Genomic DNA, 15,252 nt, shown 5'->3' on the forward strand with positions numbered 1-15,252 from the left:
CCCCATTCGCACAAACACTTACTATTTTATCATTATAGAAGGGTCAGAGTAAATTGATAAATTATAGCTATAGTTAAGTATAGCTTTAAAAACCCCTCCCTTTATCCAGAACATAACAAATATTCAACCCATCAATATTGTTGACATTCATTACCTTGAATAACATTTAAAACTTCATTTGATGTCCTCTTTCCCATGACAATAAGGAGCAGGGGGAACTGATCGGTCTTGTACGTCCGAATCGTCTGTGCCACCACACTGCCAAAATGCCTCGTGCAAATGGTGAGTAGTCTAGGAAAGGAAAAGACAGGACGGACATTTTTCACATGAACAGAGGTACACAGCTCATACCATTAAGGACTTTAAAACCAATTCTGCCTTTTCTTACTGTAGACGTCCCTGTCTAAATAGGCCTAGTAGACAAATTAGTATTCCCCACCGCATGTGATGAATTGATAGGGCAGAGAGGATTTCTTATTCCATTACAAAGACAGAACTTTAAATTAACATTTCACTAGAAGGAAAAGGGTAGCAGGCAGGCCCTTGGAGCTCACTGTAAATGTCATAATATTAATGAATTGCTATAGAGTGAATGCAAATACAGATTATATTTTTTGCTCACCTTTTAATAAGATCCACTTTAATAACTGGCTGGTAAAATATAGGAGTAATGAAATGGGTGGAGGATGAGGTCAGAGGGGAGAGGGATGGAGTGATTGGTCTGGGCGGCGGTGCTACTCATTAATCATGAATTCAAAGTTGAGAGTGCTAGTTGCAATACTTTTCAAACTTTGAGATGGAACAGCATCAACTCAACGCTTAACCATGGGAAGCATTAGCACCAATCTCCAATCAGCATTCCAGGAGAAACAAGGTCATTTCAACCACAACATTCCTCCTTTATTTCACCAGGTAGGCCAGATGAGAACAAGTACTCATTTACAACTGCGACCTGGCCACAATAAAGCAAAGCAGTGCGACACAAACAGAGTCACACATGGAATAAACAAACGTACAGCCAATAACACAATAGAAAAAGTCTATGTACAGTGTGTGCAAATGTAGTAAGATTAGGGAGGTAAGGCAATAAATAGGCCATAGAGGCGAAATAATTACAATTTAGCATTAACAAGGAGTGATAGATGTGCAGATGATGTGCAAGTAGAGATACTGGGGTGCAAAAAATATATATAATAATATGGGGATGAGGTAGTTGGGTGTGCTATTTACAGATGGGCTGTGTATAGGTACAGTGATCGGTAAGCTGCTCTGACAACTGATGCTTAAATCAACTCTTACCCTAAATCTACACCAAATAGCTCATGCACAGTTGAAGTCGGAAGTTCACATACACCTTAGCCAAATACATTTAAACTCAGTTTCACAATTTCTGACATTTAATCCTAGTAAAAATTCCCTGTCATAGGTCAGTTAGGATCATCACATTATTGTAAGAATGGGAAATGTCAGAATAATAGTAAAGAGAATGATTTCAGCTTTTATTTTTTTCAACACATTCCCAGTGGGTCAGAAGTTTACATACACTCAATTAGTATTTGGTTGCATTGCCTTTAAATTGTTTAACTTGGATCAAACGTTTCAGGTAGCCTTCCACAAGCTTRCCACAATAAGTTGGGTGAATTTTGTCCCATTCCTCCTGACAGAGCTGGTGTAACTGAGTCAGGMTTGTAGGCCTCCTTGCTCTCACACTTTTTCAGTTCTGCCTACACATTTTCTATGGGATTGAGGTCAGGGCTTTGTGATGGTCACTCCAATACCTTGACTTTGTTGTCCTTAAGTCATTTTGCCACAACTTTGGAAGTATGCTTGGGGTCATTGTCCATTTGGAAGACCCATTTGCGACCAAGCTTTAACTTCCTGACTGATGTCTTGAGATCCACAATTTTCCTCCCTCATGATGCCATCTATTTTGTGAAGTGCACCAGTCCCTCCTGCAGCAAAGCACCCCCACAACATGATGCTGCCACCCCTGTGCTTCACGGTTGGGATGTTGTTCTTGTGCTTGCAAGCCTCCCCCTTTTTCCTCCAAACATAACGATGGTCATTATGGCCAAACAGTTCTATTTTTGTTTCATCAGACCAGAGGATATTTCTCCAAAAAGTACGATCTTTGTCCCTATGTGCAGTTTCAAACCGTAGTCTGGCTTTTTTTATGGCAGTTTTGGAGCAGTGGTTTCTTCCTTGCTCAGCGACCTTTCAGGTTATGTCAATACAGGATTTGTTTTACTGTGGATATAGATACTTTTGTACCCGTTTCCTCCAGCATCTTCACAAGGTCCTTTGCTGTTGTTCTGGGATTGATTTGCACTTTTCACACCAAAGTACGTTCATCTCTAGGAGACAGAACGCGTCTCCTTCCTGAGCAGTATGACGGCTGCGTGGTCCCAWGGTGTTTATACTTGCGTACTGTTGTTTGTATAGATGAACGTTGTACCTTCAGGCATTTGGAAATTGCTCCCAAGGATGAACCAGACTTGTGGTCTACAATTTTTTTTCTGAGGTCTTGGCTGATTTCTTGCGATTTTCCCATGATGTCAAGCAAAGAGACACRGAGTTTGAAGGTAGGCTTTGAAATACATCCACAGATACACCTCCAATTGACTCAAATGATCTCAATTAGTTTATCAGAAGCTTCTAAAGCCATGACAATTTTCTGGAATTTTACAAGCTGTTTAAAGGCACAGTCAACTTAGTGTATGTAAACTTCTGACCCACTGGAATTGTGATAGTGAATTATAAGTGAAATAATCTGTCTGTAWACAATTGTTGGAAAAATGACTTGTGTCATGCACAAAGTAGATGTCCTAACCGACTTGCCAAAACTATAGTTTGTTAACAAGAAATTTGTGGAGTGGATGAAAAACGAGTTTTAATGACTACAACCTAAGTGTATGTAAACTTCTGACTTCAACTGTAGTTGATCATGGGTTCTGACAATGTGGCTGACCAGTCTTTTGACCATCCAGCTGTGGTTAAGGAGGGGTTCTCCCCATGACACGATGAGGTTAAGAGGATGTCCAAGCCCTGTCCTTGTCCCTGCTCTAGGGGGCCCTGAAAAGGCCTCAACACAGCCAGGCCAAAACATTGGACAGAGGTAATTCTAACCTGCCACCAAGGTCATGGCAACAATCGCCACAGCCTTCAGAGAAACCCAATCTTAATTCCCATATTAAACACAACCTCCTTTGGTTCCAATCAAACACCTTAGGAGTCAACCCAACACACCTTTCTCTTACAACTACCATACATAGTAAAAAGATTAAGCAGAAGTACACTAACTCCGGAGTAACCCTAAAGAGCAGAAATGTTTCTATATATGGCGCGCAGGTCGGCATTTATTGGGATGACTCATACTGGAGGCTGCTCTGCATAGTGGTCACTCGCTGGCACAGCTACAAAGTCAGTAAATCTGGTTTTAAACCTAACCACATTGCTACAGTAACACTAATGCCTAACACTAACCTTTAATTTGCACACATTTATACGATAGACAATTTTGACATTGCATCTGGGCCATCTTGCAGAAATCACTCAGTTCTGCCTCCAGGGCAAGATTCATGACAATAAACATCAACCTGTATATGGTGCACAATAACACGTACTGACACAGCATCACAAATGAAGGGTGAAAATCGTGTCTAAAYCGCAGGAAGTAGAAATTAAACCAAGAAATAAGGTCAATAAGGTGAGCGGTTCACTGCAGTCTCTTTCAGCCATAACATATCTTAAAGAATGTATAGCTTTGCTTCTCACAAAATCCTTAAGGGAGTTATTTTTTTCTAACTACTGGAAACACCTGGTCCTTGAATATCAGGTCATGGTTGGTTTGGTAATGAGAGTGACAGCTTCTAATTCAGCTCACTCTTCCTCTCCACATGGTAAAGTGTTAATGTTTCCCTGGACTGTCAGGTTCACTTATTTACATCAAAGTCATGCATGAGATGTTGAGAGACTGCTGCAACTTTACATACACTCCAGTGAGCATACAACAAACTCTCAGGTGTGCTTTAGTCAATCACGTGGAATAGGAACCGGATGCTACACAGAAAACAGATACTCTGCGCAGACATGTTTTGAATGGAAAACAGCGTTTCTCAYGCGATTCTCACGTTTTTAATACAGCGCTTCTGAACAAGTCAGATGAGTGCATGACACTTTTACTGGTAATGTGCTCAATTACGAGGAGTTCAATACCATTATTGATCGGTATAGCACCGTATGATAAATAAAAATAGAACAGATGTGGTATGAAAGTAGGCAGTCAAACACAAAAGCATGGAATCAAAAGCTAACAACTACCTGAAAGATGTAGTGTTTTGAATATATTTATTCATAATTAAGTTCAATACTAGCTGTGCATGAGGCTCAGTGTCTGTGGTATTTCAGAGACATTTTGCCATGGGCAACAATTACATTGGGACGTATTCAACAGGTCTGGTTTTATGCATAATTTCACACTCAACTAAAGGATACGCTATGAGGCCCTATGAGTTAGAATACTTTCTTAATAGCCACTGTGACTCATGCCAATCACCAGTCACTCAGGATCAACCTAAGAGCGTGAGAATGTGGGAAAAACGTGTGTGTACGTACATACGTACGTTAGAGCAAGTAGCAGTGCACATTATGAAAAGCTCCAGATGTTGCCTGCCTTTAATCTGCAATAAAAAGGCTCAGCTGGGGCAAAAAGCAAGAACCAAAAGGGAGAAAGGGTACGGAATGAGGGAAGGTCAGTGTCTGAGCCTTTCCCCCGTCTTTCTTAAACGCCTCCTACCAGGGGGTGGGCTTAGCCCTGAAGTCTAGTGGAAGGAAAAGCTGGGGCCTGCCCCGGAGCAAGAGGCTGCTGCTGGGCCCTAATCAAACCTCCATCTGGTTAACGGCCCTCTCTCCCACAGCAGACACATCACACCTGGGACGCTGCCCCATTCTTGCCCTTGGCTAGGGGAGTAGAGCATGGCCAGGGAGGGTCAAGCCTGGCTTTGGGGTCAGGAGTTGAAGGCTTGAGAGTGTTGTTGGGTATTGCTAGTGCAGYGAGTCACATACTGAGACAGGCAGGACATTGGTGGAAATAATGGAATTGGTTTGTGAATTGTTATGGAGGAAAGATGAAGTAGAGTTGATAAGGCTGCCATGTCATGAGCGCCCTCAGCCTTGGGGAAATAGAGATGTTCTCCCAGGCAATGTAGACTTCATGGGACCTTCATTTCTAACCTACCCTCCAATGAGGCAGATTAGTGAAGATTGCCCAATTGGGGCCTCATACTGCAAACACAACTGCTTTTGTTAGCACACATCCCCCTCACCGATGAAGAGGGGCTTGAGTTAAAGAGAAAGAGTGGTGCGGAGCAAGGGACGAATCTCAGCTATTAAGATGGCATCCACCTGTCAGACAATCTCTGATATTCATTTTGTTTTCAGGGCTACAGCGGTGGATTCCTGAGATGTGATGAGGGCATAGAGTACTCATACATACCTGGCTTTGTTAGCTTCTTTAGTGACATCCCATGCCCATGTGATGAAGTTCTGGCTCAGATAGGCCACTATGGAGTCTGCACACATCATCTGGGAGCAGAAGACGTTGCTGAGCACACTCTCGTCATTGTGGAGGTAAATGGCCAGCAGTTTTCTCTGTGGAAATGGACAACAGAGAGGTTTTCATTAGCAGAGGTGTGAGGATTGAGAAGCTAATGACAAGCCAGACCCTGAAACACAGGGTGAGAAAAGTGTCCTTGCTCAGTCTGGTCCTTGCTCAGAATTTAATCATTGAAGGGAGAGGTTTTAGACAGCTTTCACGCGTCGCTCAACAGGAGACCGTGAGTAAAGCGATTGCTTGCACCGACAGCAAGGCCAAACCAATGAAAAGCAAACACACAAAATCAAATGAACAGGGAGTAAATAAAACTTCCTTTGAGGGGGCCGATAAGAAAACAAAAACAGACAAATCACTTCATTTATTTTACACCGAATGCCACTGGCCTTCTCCTGCCTGCTCAGGTTAGCAGCAGGGGTGTGAAATATTGACGAAGCTCTAAAATCCAAGGATATTGACACCATCATATGAGCGACAGATTCTCAGGACTCACTGACAACAATTATTTATTTTTTTTAAACACAAAAGGTTATCTTGGACTGTGTAGGAAATAAAGCCCTCTAAATTACATCACTCACAAATTTTTCTGACCCCCTACGTTCCGTACAAAACTCAAGGGGGTGATTTCTCAGGAGCTGTAGCTACATACCAAAAGCAAAATAAGCACAAGCAGAAAAGTGAGGGAAAGTTAAAAGAAAGTTGTGCTATATTGTGGCCTGTGTAGAAAAGGAGTGGGAGAGCACTGCTGTGTTTGCTCAGCGATTAGAGGTTTAGAATAAGCTCCCCGGTTCCTAGCGGGAAGGAGCTTGGGGCTCATTCAGTGGCCCAATTGAACGCCCTGAAAAGATTAAACACTCATGCTGAGAAGACAAGCAAATGCAGCATTGAGATTTTTTTTCCCCCCTTCTCAAAAAAGATGAAGACACACGCACACACCCTTGCACTCATTATCTTATACATACATACATGCACGTAGACACACGCACATTTGTTCCTCTGCAACTTGTTTTAAGTCTCCAAAATATTTTTTGTCTCCAAACATTTTGTAAAGAGGGAACAACCCCTCTCCTATAATAACACCCAATCACCAACTCCCTCACTTTACTTAAACTGTCTTTCCCTCTCTTCTCCAACTGTTCCCTATCTTCTTTCACCTTTCATCTTTTGTAATGCTTTCCTTAGCAGGGACAAATCACCTGTAAAACCAAATTACTAGGTTCAACCTGGGCTAGAAAGTGACCCAAAAGGCCCTCTTTCTGGTGTGAATCCTCCCACCTGTTCACCATACAGAGGGGAGGAGAGAGTAAAGAAACTAGAGAAAACCGATCTGTTCTGTGAGCCAGACTGTAGTGACTTTCACACAGCACCCTGTCAGTGTTCACTTCTCAGTCACTCCCGTCTGTCCCTCTCCTAGTGTAGACTAGAGCCATGTGAAACAGGTAGCCGTTGGCCAGGAGCTGGGGAAGCAGAATGGGCTCAGCTCACATCCGGATGGTCTTTGTGTCCAGCCTGGACCGTATGATTATCTGCAACATGAGCAGGAATTCTTCTACACAGGTGTGCCACTGGGGGATGAATAGAATGACAACCGAAAGATTCAGTAGACCAGTCAGAATAAAACGACTCGCAAAGTTTGTGAAATGTTGAACTCATCTCATCTTTAACCACACCACCCAGATTGTGATAATGCAGCACGACTCCAGTGAAAAATACAAGCATTTGTTTTGTTCTACAAAAAGTTTGTTGTACGGGTCATTAGAGGACAATGTGAAAATACACCTGCTTGATAACCGTGGCCCCTGATAAACACACTACCATATGTCATTTGTGCCAGCCATGCGTTTTCATTAGTCTCATTCAGTTTATGTATGTGTGTTGTGGGAGAACGTTTTTAATTATAGCCAGTGTTGGGGAGCAGAGAAGCCAGGYGAAAGTGATCATCCACAGTAGCCCGAAGAAAAACAAACACTTCAAAATGAAGACCTTAAATTACTGCTCCCCTGCCACACACACAAACTGAGAACACACATTCGGATCAATGCTTTAACAGATGGTAGGTACATGATTGAAAAACACATTTGGTATTAATAGTAACCAGTTCTGATTTCATTTTTTTGAGGTGCCATAAACTAGTCAAACATTTTAGTGAAGACAAAAAAAGCACACAATTGTCAAATTGAATTTAAAGCAGCAATATGTAACTTTGTGGGAGACCTAACCAAATTTACATATAAATGTGAGTTATAGACCTGTGAGTCTAAGAAGCGGTAGATCTTCTCTAGGTACGCTATTCTATGCTCCCTGTTCTTGCATCTTTTACTTTTGTACACCAGCTTCAAAACAGCTGAAAATAAAATATTTTTGGTTATTGAAAATATATTTGACAGTGGTTTAGATGGTACAACAATTCTCAACACTATACATTGTTTTGTCACATAAGCTGAAATTAGGCGAACTATTCAAATTTTTGCAACCAGGTAATGGCAGAAAGATTTATACATATTGCACCTTAACATAATAAACCTCAGTCTTTATACACATGAAACTATAATAGTCAAAATATTCAGCTGGGCTTCAGTTCACCTGACTGGAAGTGTTCTAGTAGAAACAAATAAAAACATTAAGACATTAAAATGAGATCACTTTCACTAGAGCAGGGAGAGGTGGATGAAAATGTGTTTATCCATTCCCTACCCGTGGTATCGATTTCTCCTCTCTCCCTCTCATTGCTCTTTTGCTAAACTACGGGGGATTTAAGCGGATACTCGAGTGTGATAAAACCCTCACCCCGGCACTGCTATGAATTTTGATGTGTGTCTTTGTGTGAGTGAGAGAGCAGGGTTACTCCGATTAACCGCACCGTTAAGGGGATTTGAGGGGAGCCTTGGCAGTGATGGGTGGCCTGTCTGAAGGGCCTTACTGCTGATCCTCTGGAGGGCTCAGGGGCCCAAAGCATTTTCATTAAGGCGCATCTCTCCCTCCAGAAACGCTTCATCAAATGTAGTGTTTTACTTAGTGATTAGCCCATCAGACATTGAGACAGATTCCTCTGCAAAATCTCTCCCTGGTCCCTCCTTCCCCTGAAACCTGCATCATACCAATATCCACTAAATGAACAGCTAGTTGTGATGACAAGAGAGGAGAGATTTAGACCAATTTCTTCAAGAGGGAGGTGGTGCTGGTTGGGGAGGGGTGTTTCGGAAGTTGACACCCAATGGTCACATCAGTGAGTCAGATGTTTGTTTCTCCAGTCTCATCTCCTCTAGGGCTAGAGAGAGAGAGTAGGGGGTCAGCTGCATGTGTCCCTTCATATTGGTTTATTTTCATTGACACAATGTACAGTCTCCAGCTGCACCACAGAGAGATCAACAGAGGGGGGGCCATACTGAGCTAGCTTAGGGAAGAGGATATCAGCTGGGAGGCAAGCCGAGCCTTTGCCTCACGGTCTAAAACCCCCCAAACATCTTGCTGTATTCTCCCATTCTAATAAGACAGTAATCCACACAAGCTGTCAGTTGATACAACCCTCCTTAAAAGGACAAAGCAGAAAAATGAAGAAAAATTGTGGGCTAAAAATAAAAGTGGCAGCTGTCATGATGAAAATATAATGAGGTTTATGAGAGGAATCAAATGGAGGCTCTTTTTGAACAGGTACTCCCACCTTTAGATGTAAAAAATWAATAAATGACAATGGTCATTTACAGTGCATTCAAAGTGTTCATATTCTGACTTATTCCACTTTGCTGTGATGCAGCCCGAATTCAAAACACACAATATCTCAATGACAAAGTGAACAAAATGTTTTTATAAATGTTTGTACATTTATTGAAAATGAAATATAGAAATAAATCATTTACAGAAGTATTCATACCCCTTTGCTATGACACTCCAAATTGTGCATCCAATTTCCTTAATCATTCTTGAGATGTCACTATAACTTGATTGGCGTTCACCTGTGGCCAATTCAATTGTTTGGACATGATAAAAAAAAAAAACACCTGTCTATATAAGGTCCCACATTTGACAGTCCATTTCAGAGCAGAAACTATACCATGAAATCCAAGGATGTCTGTAGATCTCAGAGATAGAACTGTGATTAGGCATACAGTACAAGTCAAAAGTTTGGACACACCTACTCATTCAAGGGTTTTTCTTTATTTTTACTATTTTCTACATTGTAGAATAATAGTGAAGACATCAAAACTATGAAATAACACATATGGAATCATGTAGTAACCAAAGTAAAGTGTTAAACAAATCAAAATATATTTCAAAGTAGCCACCCTTTGCCTTGATGACAGCTTTGCACACTCTTGGCATTCTCTCAACCAGCTTCACCTGGAATGCTTTTCCAATCATCATGAAGGAGTTCCCACATATGCTGAGCAGTTCTTCCCTGCTTTTCCTTCACTCTGTGGTCCAACTCATCCCAAACCATCTTAATTGGGTTGAGGTCGGGTGATTGTGGCGGCCAGGTCATTGATACAGCACTCCATCACTCTCCTCCTCTGTTAAATAGCCCTTACACAGCCTGGAGGGCATGATGCCCAAACCAGATGGGATGGCGTATCGCTGCAGAATGCTGTGGTAGTCATGCTGGTTAAGTGTGCCTTGAAATCTAAATAAATCAGACAGTGTCACTAGCAAAGCACCCCCACACCACCTCTTCCATGCTTCACGGTGGAAACCACACAAGCAGAGATCATCCTTTCACCTACTCTGCATCTCAGACACGGCAGTTGGAACAACAACAAAAAAAATCTACAATTTGGACTCATCTGACCAAAGATGTGAAGCATTTATTTGGGCTCCAATTTCTGAGGCTGGTAACTAAGAAATTGTTAGCTCTGCAACAGAGCTCTGGGTCCTCATGAGAGCCAGTTTCATCATAGCGCTTGATGGTTTTTGTGACTGGAATGCAGCCAATAACTTTGAAAGTTTCTTCAAGTGGAAACACTTAAGACACACCCTCTCCCCTCAGCCTACCAGACACTTTTGATAACACATCATGACGTCTGACGAGTTTACACATGCAGGGCGAGGGAGGAAGGAATTAATTTAAAATGGACCGCCCTTGCCCAGAAATTCATCACTCGTTCATCCCGCGACGATTGTGTTTTCAGCCACTGGTAGCTTGTGGGTGCTTTTTATATGCGATACAGTCAATTATGATTGCATGTCTACTAACTATATAATTATTAATATACCCCTGTGTGATAGCTAGCAAATTAATTTGCTAACTTACGTTAGCCTGCCTAGCTACAACTGAAGGAAAATGTTTTATTTCTACAATTTCCAAAAGCCAATCAAACAAAAACATTCTTACTTTTACGAGATGTGTTTGTGCATTAGTAGCACAATTTCTAACTTATTTACATTCGTTTTACTTACACTTGTATGTTGGCTCCATATTGATGGTTTAAGTTTTGGCAGACTTTTCTTAGCGCATGTACAATCATCTTCTACAATGTAGAAAATAGTAAGAATAAAGAAAAAACCATTGAATGAGCAGGTGACCAAACTTTTGACTGGTACTGTATATCTGGGGAAGGGTATAAAACAATTACTGGAGTTAAGTGGCCCCCACCATTGTGAAATAAATTGACAAAATATGGAACTATCCAGACTCTGCCTAGAGCTGGCCGTCCGACCAAACTGAGCAACAGGGCAAGAAGGACCTTGGTCAGGGAGGTGACCAAGATGGAAGCCACTGCTGAGAAAAAAGGCACATGACAGCACGCCTGGCGTTTGCAAAAATGCATGTGAAAGACTCAGATCATAAGGAAAAAGATTTTGTGGTCTGATGAGACAAACTGAACTCTTTGGCCTGAACACAAAGCGCTGTCTGGAGGAAATCAGGCACAGCTCATCACCCGTCTAACAACATCCCTACCGTAAAGCACAGTGGTGGCAGCATCATGCTATGGGGATGCTTTTCAGCAGCAGAGAGGTAAGGATAGAGGGAACAATCAATGGAGCCAAATACAGGCAAATCCTTGATGAGAACCTGCTTCAGAGTGCAAACAACCTTAGACTGGGGAGACAACAGGATAATGCATACAGCCAAAGCAATGCTGGAATGGCTTCAGAACAAGGATGTGAAGGTCCTTGGGTGTCCCAGACAAAGCCCAGACTTAAATCCCATTGAAAATATGTGGAAAGACTTGAATATTGCTGTTCACCGGCACTCACCATCTAACTTAAGAGCTTGAGAAAATCTGTAAGGAAGAATGGGAGAAAATCCCCAAATCCAGATGTGCAAAGCTGATTCAGAAATACAGAAAGAATACTCAAAGCTGCAATCGTGGCCTCCCGAGTGGCGCAGCGGTCTAAGGCACTGCATCGCAGTTCTTGAGGCTTCACTACAGACCCAGGTTCGATCCCAGACTGTGTCGCAGCTGGCCGTGACCGGGAGACCCATGAGGTGGCACACAATTGGCCCAGCGTCATCCAGGTTAGGGGAGGGTTCGGCCGGCCGGGATGTCCTTGTCCCATCGCGCTCTAGCATCTCCTTGTGGCAGGCCGGGCGCAGCACGCTGACTTCGGTCGCCAGTTTCCTCCGACATATTGGTGCGGCTGGCTTCCGGGCTAAGCGAACAGTGCGGCTTGGCAGGGTCGTGTTTCGGAGGTCGCATGGCTCTCGACCTTCGCCTCTACTAGCCGTATGGGAGTTGCAGCGATGGGACAAGACTAACTACCAATTGGATATCACYAAATTGGTGAGAAAAAAGGGGTAAAAAAACTAAACGCCACCAAAAGTATTGACTCGGYTGTGAATATTTATGTAAATGCAATATTTCGGTATTTCATTTTCAATAAATTCGCWAAATTGTCTAAAAACATGTTTTCACTTTTATCATGGGGTATTTAGTGTGTAGATGGGTGATAATTTAAAAAAATACATTTTGAATTCAGGCTGTAACAACAAAATGTGGAATAATTCAAAGGGTATGAACACTTTCTAAAGGCACTAGTATCATGTCCTGTTGACCTGTAAGTTATACTACTGAGACCAGCTCCTCTACTYTTACTTACATCTCTGGCTTTGCCATAGAAGGCCTCTTGAGATGCTGCCTCCAAAGTACCAATGAAGAACACTGGATGACATTCTCCATACCTGCAACACACACAAAGGAGATTGACCTGTAAAAAAGAATGCATGGATCTTCCACATCGTTTGAGAAGCACAGAACCCTTAAAACAATACTAAATACGTACCTTGTTGAAAATTCAGCAGTAAAGTGCAGTAAGGCATCACTTTCATTCTCACTATTTTCTGGCACTGCAGAGAAAAAACGCATTAGCTTGATAACAATTAAATACCAAATCAACCTTTTTGAATCGAGTGGTAGCTTCATGCTAAGTGAGGTACGTACTCAAGGCGGCTTTCCGACAGCCTGTAGAAGACCCCATACCGAACATCTCTGATTCGTCCACTCCAAATTCAGACGCATCCTCAAAGTCATCCCCCTCGCTGTCGCTTACCATGTGGACATCTGCGCACTGTTCAAACATATTCGCTTCAGTATTGTTGACCTATCAAACACAATGAAAAATGTAAAACAAAGCCAAATGTACTGTGTGTGTTGCTCTACCTCTTCTGTGGGCTCCTGGTTGTTGGCTGGTGAGGACCTTCGACACACACTGAGGTGATGGCAGGGGTAGCTGATTCCAGAGGCAGCTAGTGTCATCTGTGGACAGAAAAATAATAATAATAAAATCTGAATAAACTTACAATTCATTAACCTTCTATAAGGAGGCGTAAAGGCAGAAAGAGATCCAAGTTCAGCATTCACAGATAAACCATTCTGATTTTCTGATAGGATTAGAAAAAATMTATCCAGACTTATGAGGAAGCCCAGAATAAAATGTACAGGTATGGTTTATGGACAACCTCATTAAAAACTGGAAATGTCACCAACCGCAGCACTGGAGGGACTCWTTAAAGACCATCTATATGGCTGAACCCAATGGGATAGGCTAAAGATAGAGGCAGGGGCCATGGAAATTGATGGGGCCCCAGCACCCATCTCTCAACCTATGCTACTCACTAACCTGCTCTCCCTGAGAGTGTAAGGGATGATCAGTGTTAAATCGATACTGCATGTCTTAAAAGGCTTTAATTTCAAGTATGACAGTCTAGGGGCAGATGATCTGAACCGGACCACAACATCCTACATGGCCTGAAGCCAAGCGGCAAATTAATAAAAGCATTGTCAAAACCTAGCACAAATAATCTCTACTTAACAATACAGTATTTTAGTCCGTTCATAATCAACATTAGCAAGCCAACTCATCCACTACAGTTCAAATAAAGTAAAAATGTATTTACCTACTGGTTCATCGTTTGAGAAAACAACCTTATGTTTATTGCAAACAAGTGCTATAGTGGCATTAACTGGAGGTTTAACCCTAATGCCGTGATTGACACGGACAGACAAAACAGAAAGTCCCTGGCCGTCAACACCAGGGGGTGGCAATCTTTGCTATTGTCAGGTCCTCTAGCCAACAAAACCAGTTGGTAATTATTGAATCAGGACCCGATTACATGTAACGGCAATTGAGTTTCAAAAGCAGAGTGACTGCTGGAGTTTTCCACGTCTCTTTTAAAGTAATTCAGCCAGAGAAGAGAGTAACCACTAGTCCTCGTTTGGCACATGATTTGCTGGCTGATAAAAACAGAACATATCCAAATATAGAGAGCCATCATTCTCATCTGAATCCACTGTTAAATTACTACTGGCGCAAGAAATAAGGTTGTATCTTGACCATTGTAAGTCAAATTTCCACTTGCTCAACAGTTGAGGAAAAACAGTATTCCCTGGACAAATAAAGCATGAGCAATATCCTGCTGTGGCCCATTGCTATTTCCCTGCTGTGCAGAACAGTGCCAGGGGAAGATGCAGGAAAGCCGTGCAGCAGAAGCAGCAGAYTCCGTAAAGTCATGTTACCATCTTCTTGTCATGGTCTTCCAATTTGGCCTCGTTAGTTCTGCTACACACACACACAACAGATTGTGTTTGTCTCTCACAACTAACTTTAAGCAAATGTACTTTAAAAGAAAAAATATGAATAAAAAGAGGCAGGACTAGGCTGCCATGGCTGGGACAGCTGAGTGCAAGTGTTAATTAAAAGCATTAACACTTGCACTGAATAACACTGGAACACCTAGGAAGAACTGCCTGACATTGTTCATGTAACAAAAATACTCCCACACTAATTCTTTAGCGTAAGTATTATTGTATAATGGTACAATTCCTATTTTCTCATTAGCCAAGTTGATCTTATTAAATCAAATAGAATTGGATGGAAATATCCTTGACTGTAAATTGAGTCAGGTTGCCACACTGTTGGTTTGAAAGAGCATTTCTAAACAGTGCTCCATAGAAAGCCAAGTGCTGTTAAAAAATGATCGACACAGGGGTTTGAGAGGCTGACCCCTTGAGCAGGACAGAGACGAGGGCTTTGAGATGTGAAGGAATGTCTTGCTCTTTTCTCTTGCCTCTCCAATCGAGTGGCAATCAAACGTGAGTATCTTAATGGCGGTTGAGTGGACCCCCTTGACAATAAAAGGTTTCCTCCAAGGCCCTAATATGTGTATAAATAAAGTTGATCACTTCCCTTGTCAATGGGGGACATTG

At 42.2% G+C, this 15,252-nt stretch overlaps 1 protein-coding gene across 1 annotated transcript in view; it reads right to left on the reverse strand.

The window, feature by feature from the left end:
• Window positions 1-15,252, reverse strand: part of faf1 (Fas (TNFRSF6) associated factor 1) — a 75,882-nt gene that overhangs the window by 20,243 nt on the left and 40,387 nt on the right. Inside the window, exons 9-14 of the mRNA XM_024004810.2 lie at window positions 13,207-13,302; window positions 12,988-13,114; window positions 12,830-12,893; window positions 12,647-12,728; window positions 5,495-5,649; window positions 155-291 (exon numbers count right to left, since the gene is read on the reverse strand). Coding sequence (XP_023860578.1) covers window positions 155-291; window positions 5,495-5,649; window positions 12,647-12,728; window positions 12,830-12,893; window positions 12,988-13,114; window positions 13,207-13,302 — 661 coding nt within the window. The remainder of the gene's footprint in view (window positions 1-154; window positions 292-5,494; window positions 5,650-12,646; window positions 12,729-12,829; window positions 12,894-12,987; window positions 13,115-13,206; window positions 13,303-15,252) is intronic.

The sequence above is a fragment of the Salvelinus sp. IW2-2015 genome, linkage group LG16 (genome assembly GCF_002910315.2).
Source record: "Salvelinus sp. IW2-2015 linkage group LG16, ASM291031v2, whole genome shotgun sequence".
NCBI lineage: Eukaryota > Metazoa > Chordata > Actinopteri > Salmoniformes > Salmonidae > Salvelinus > Salvelinus sp. IW2-2015.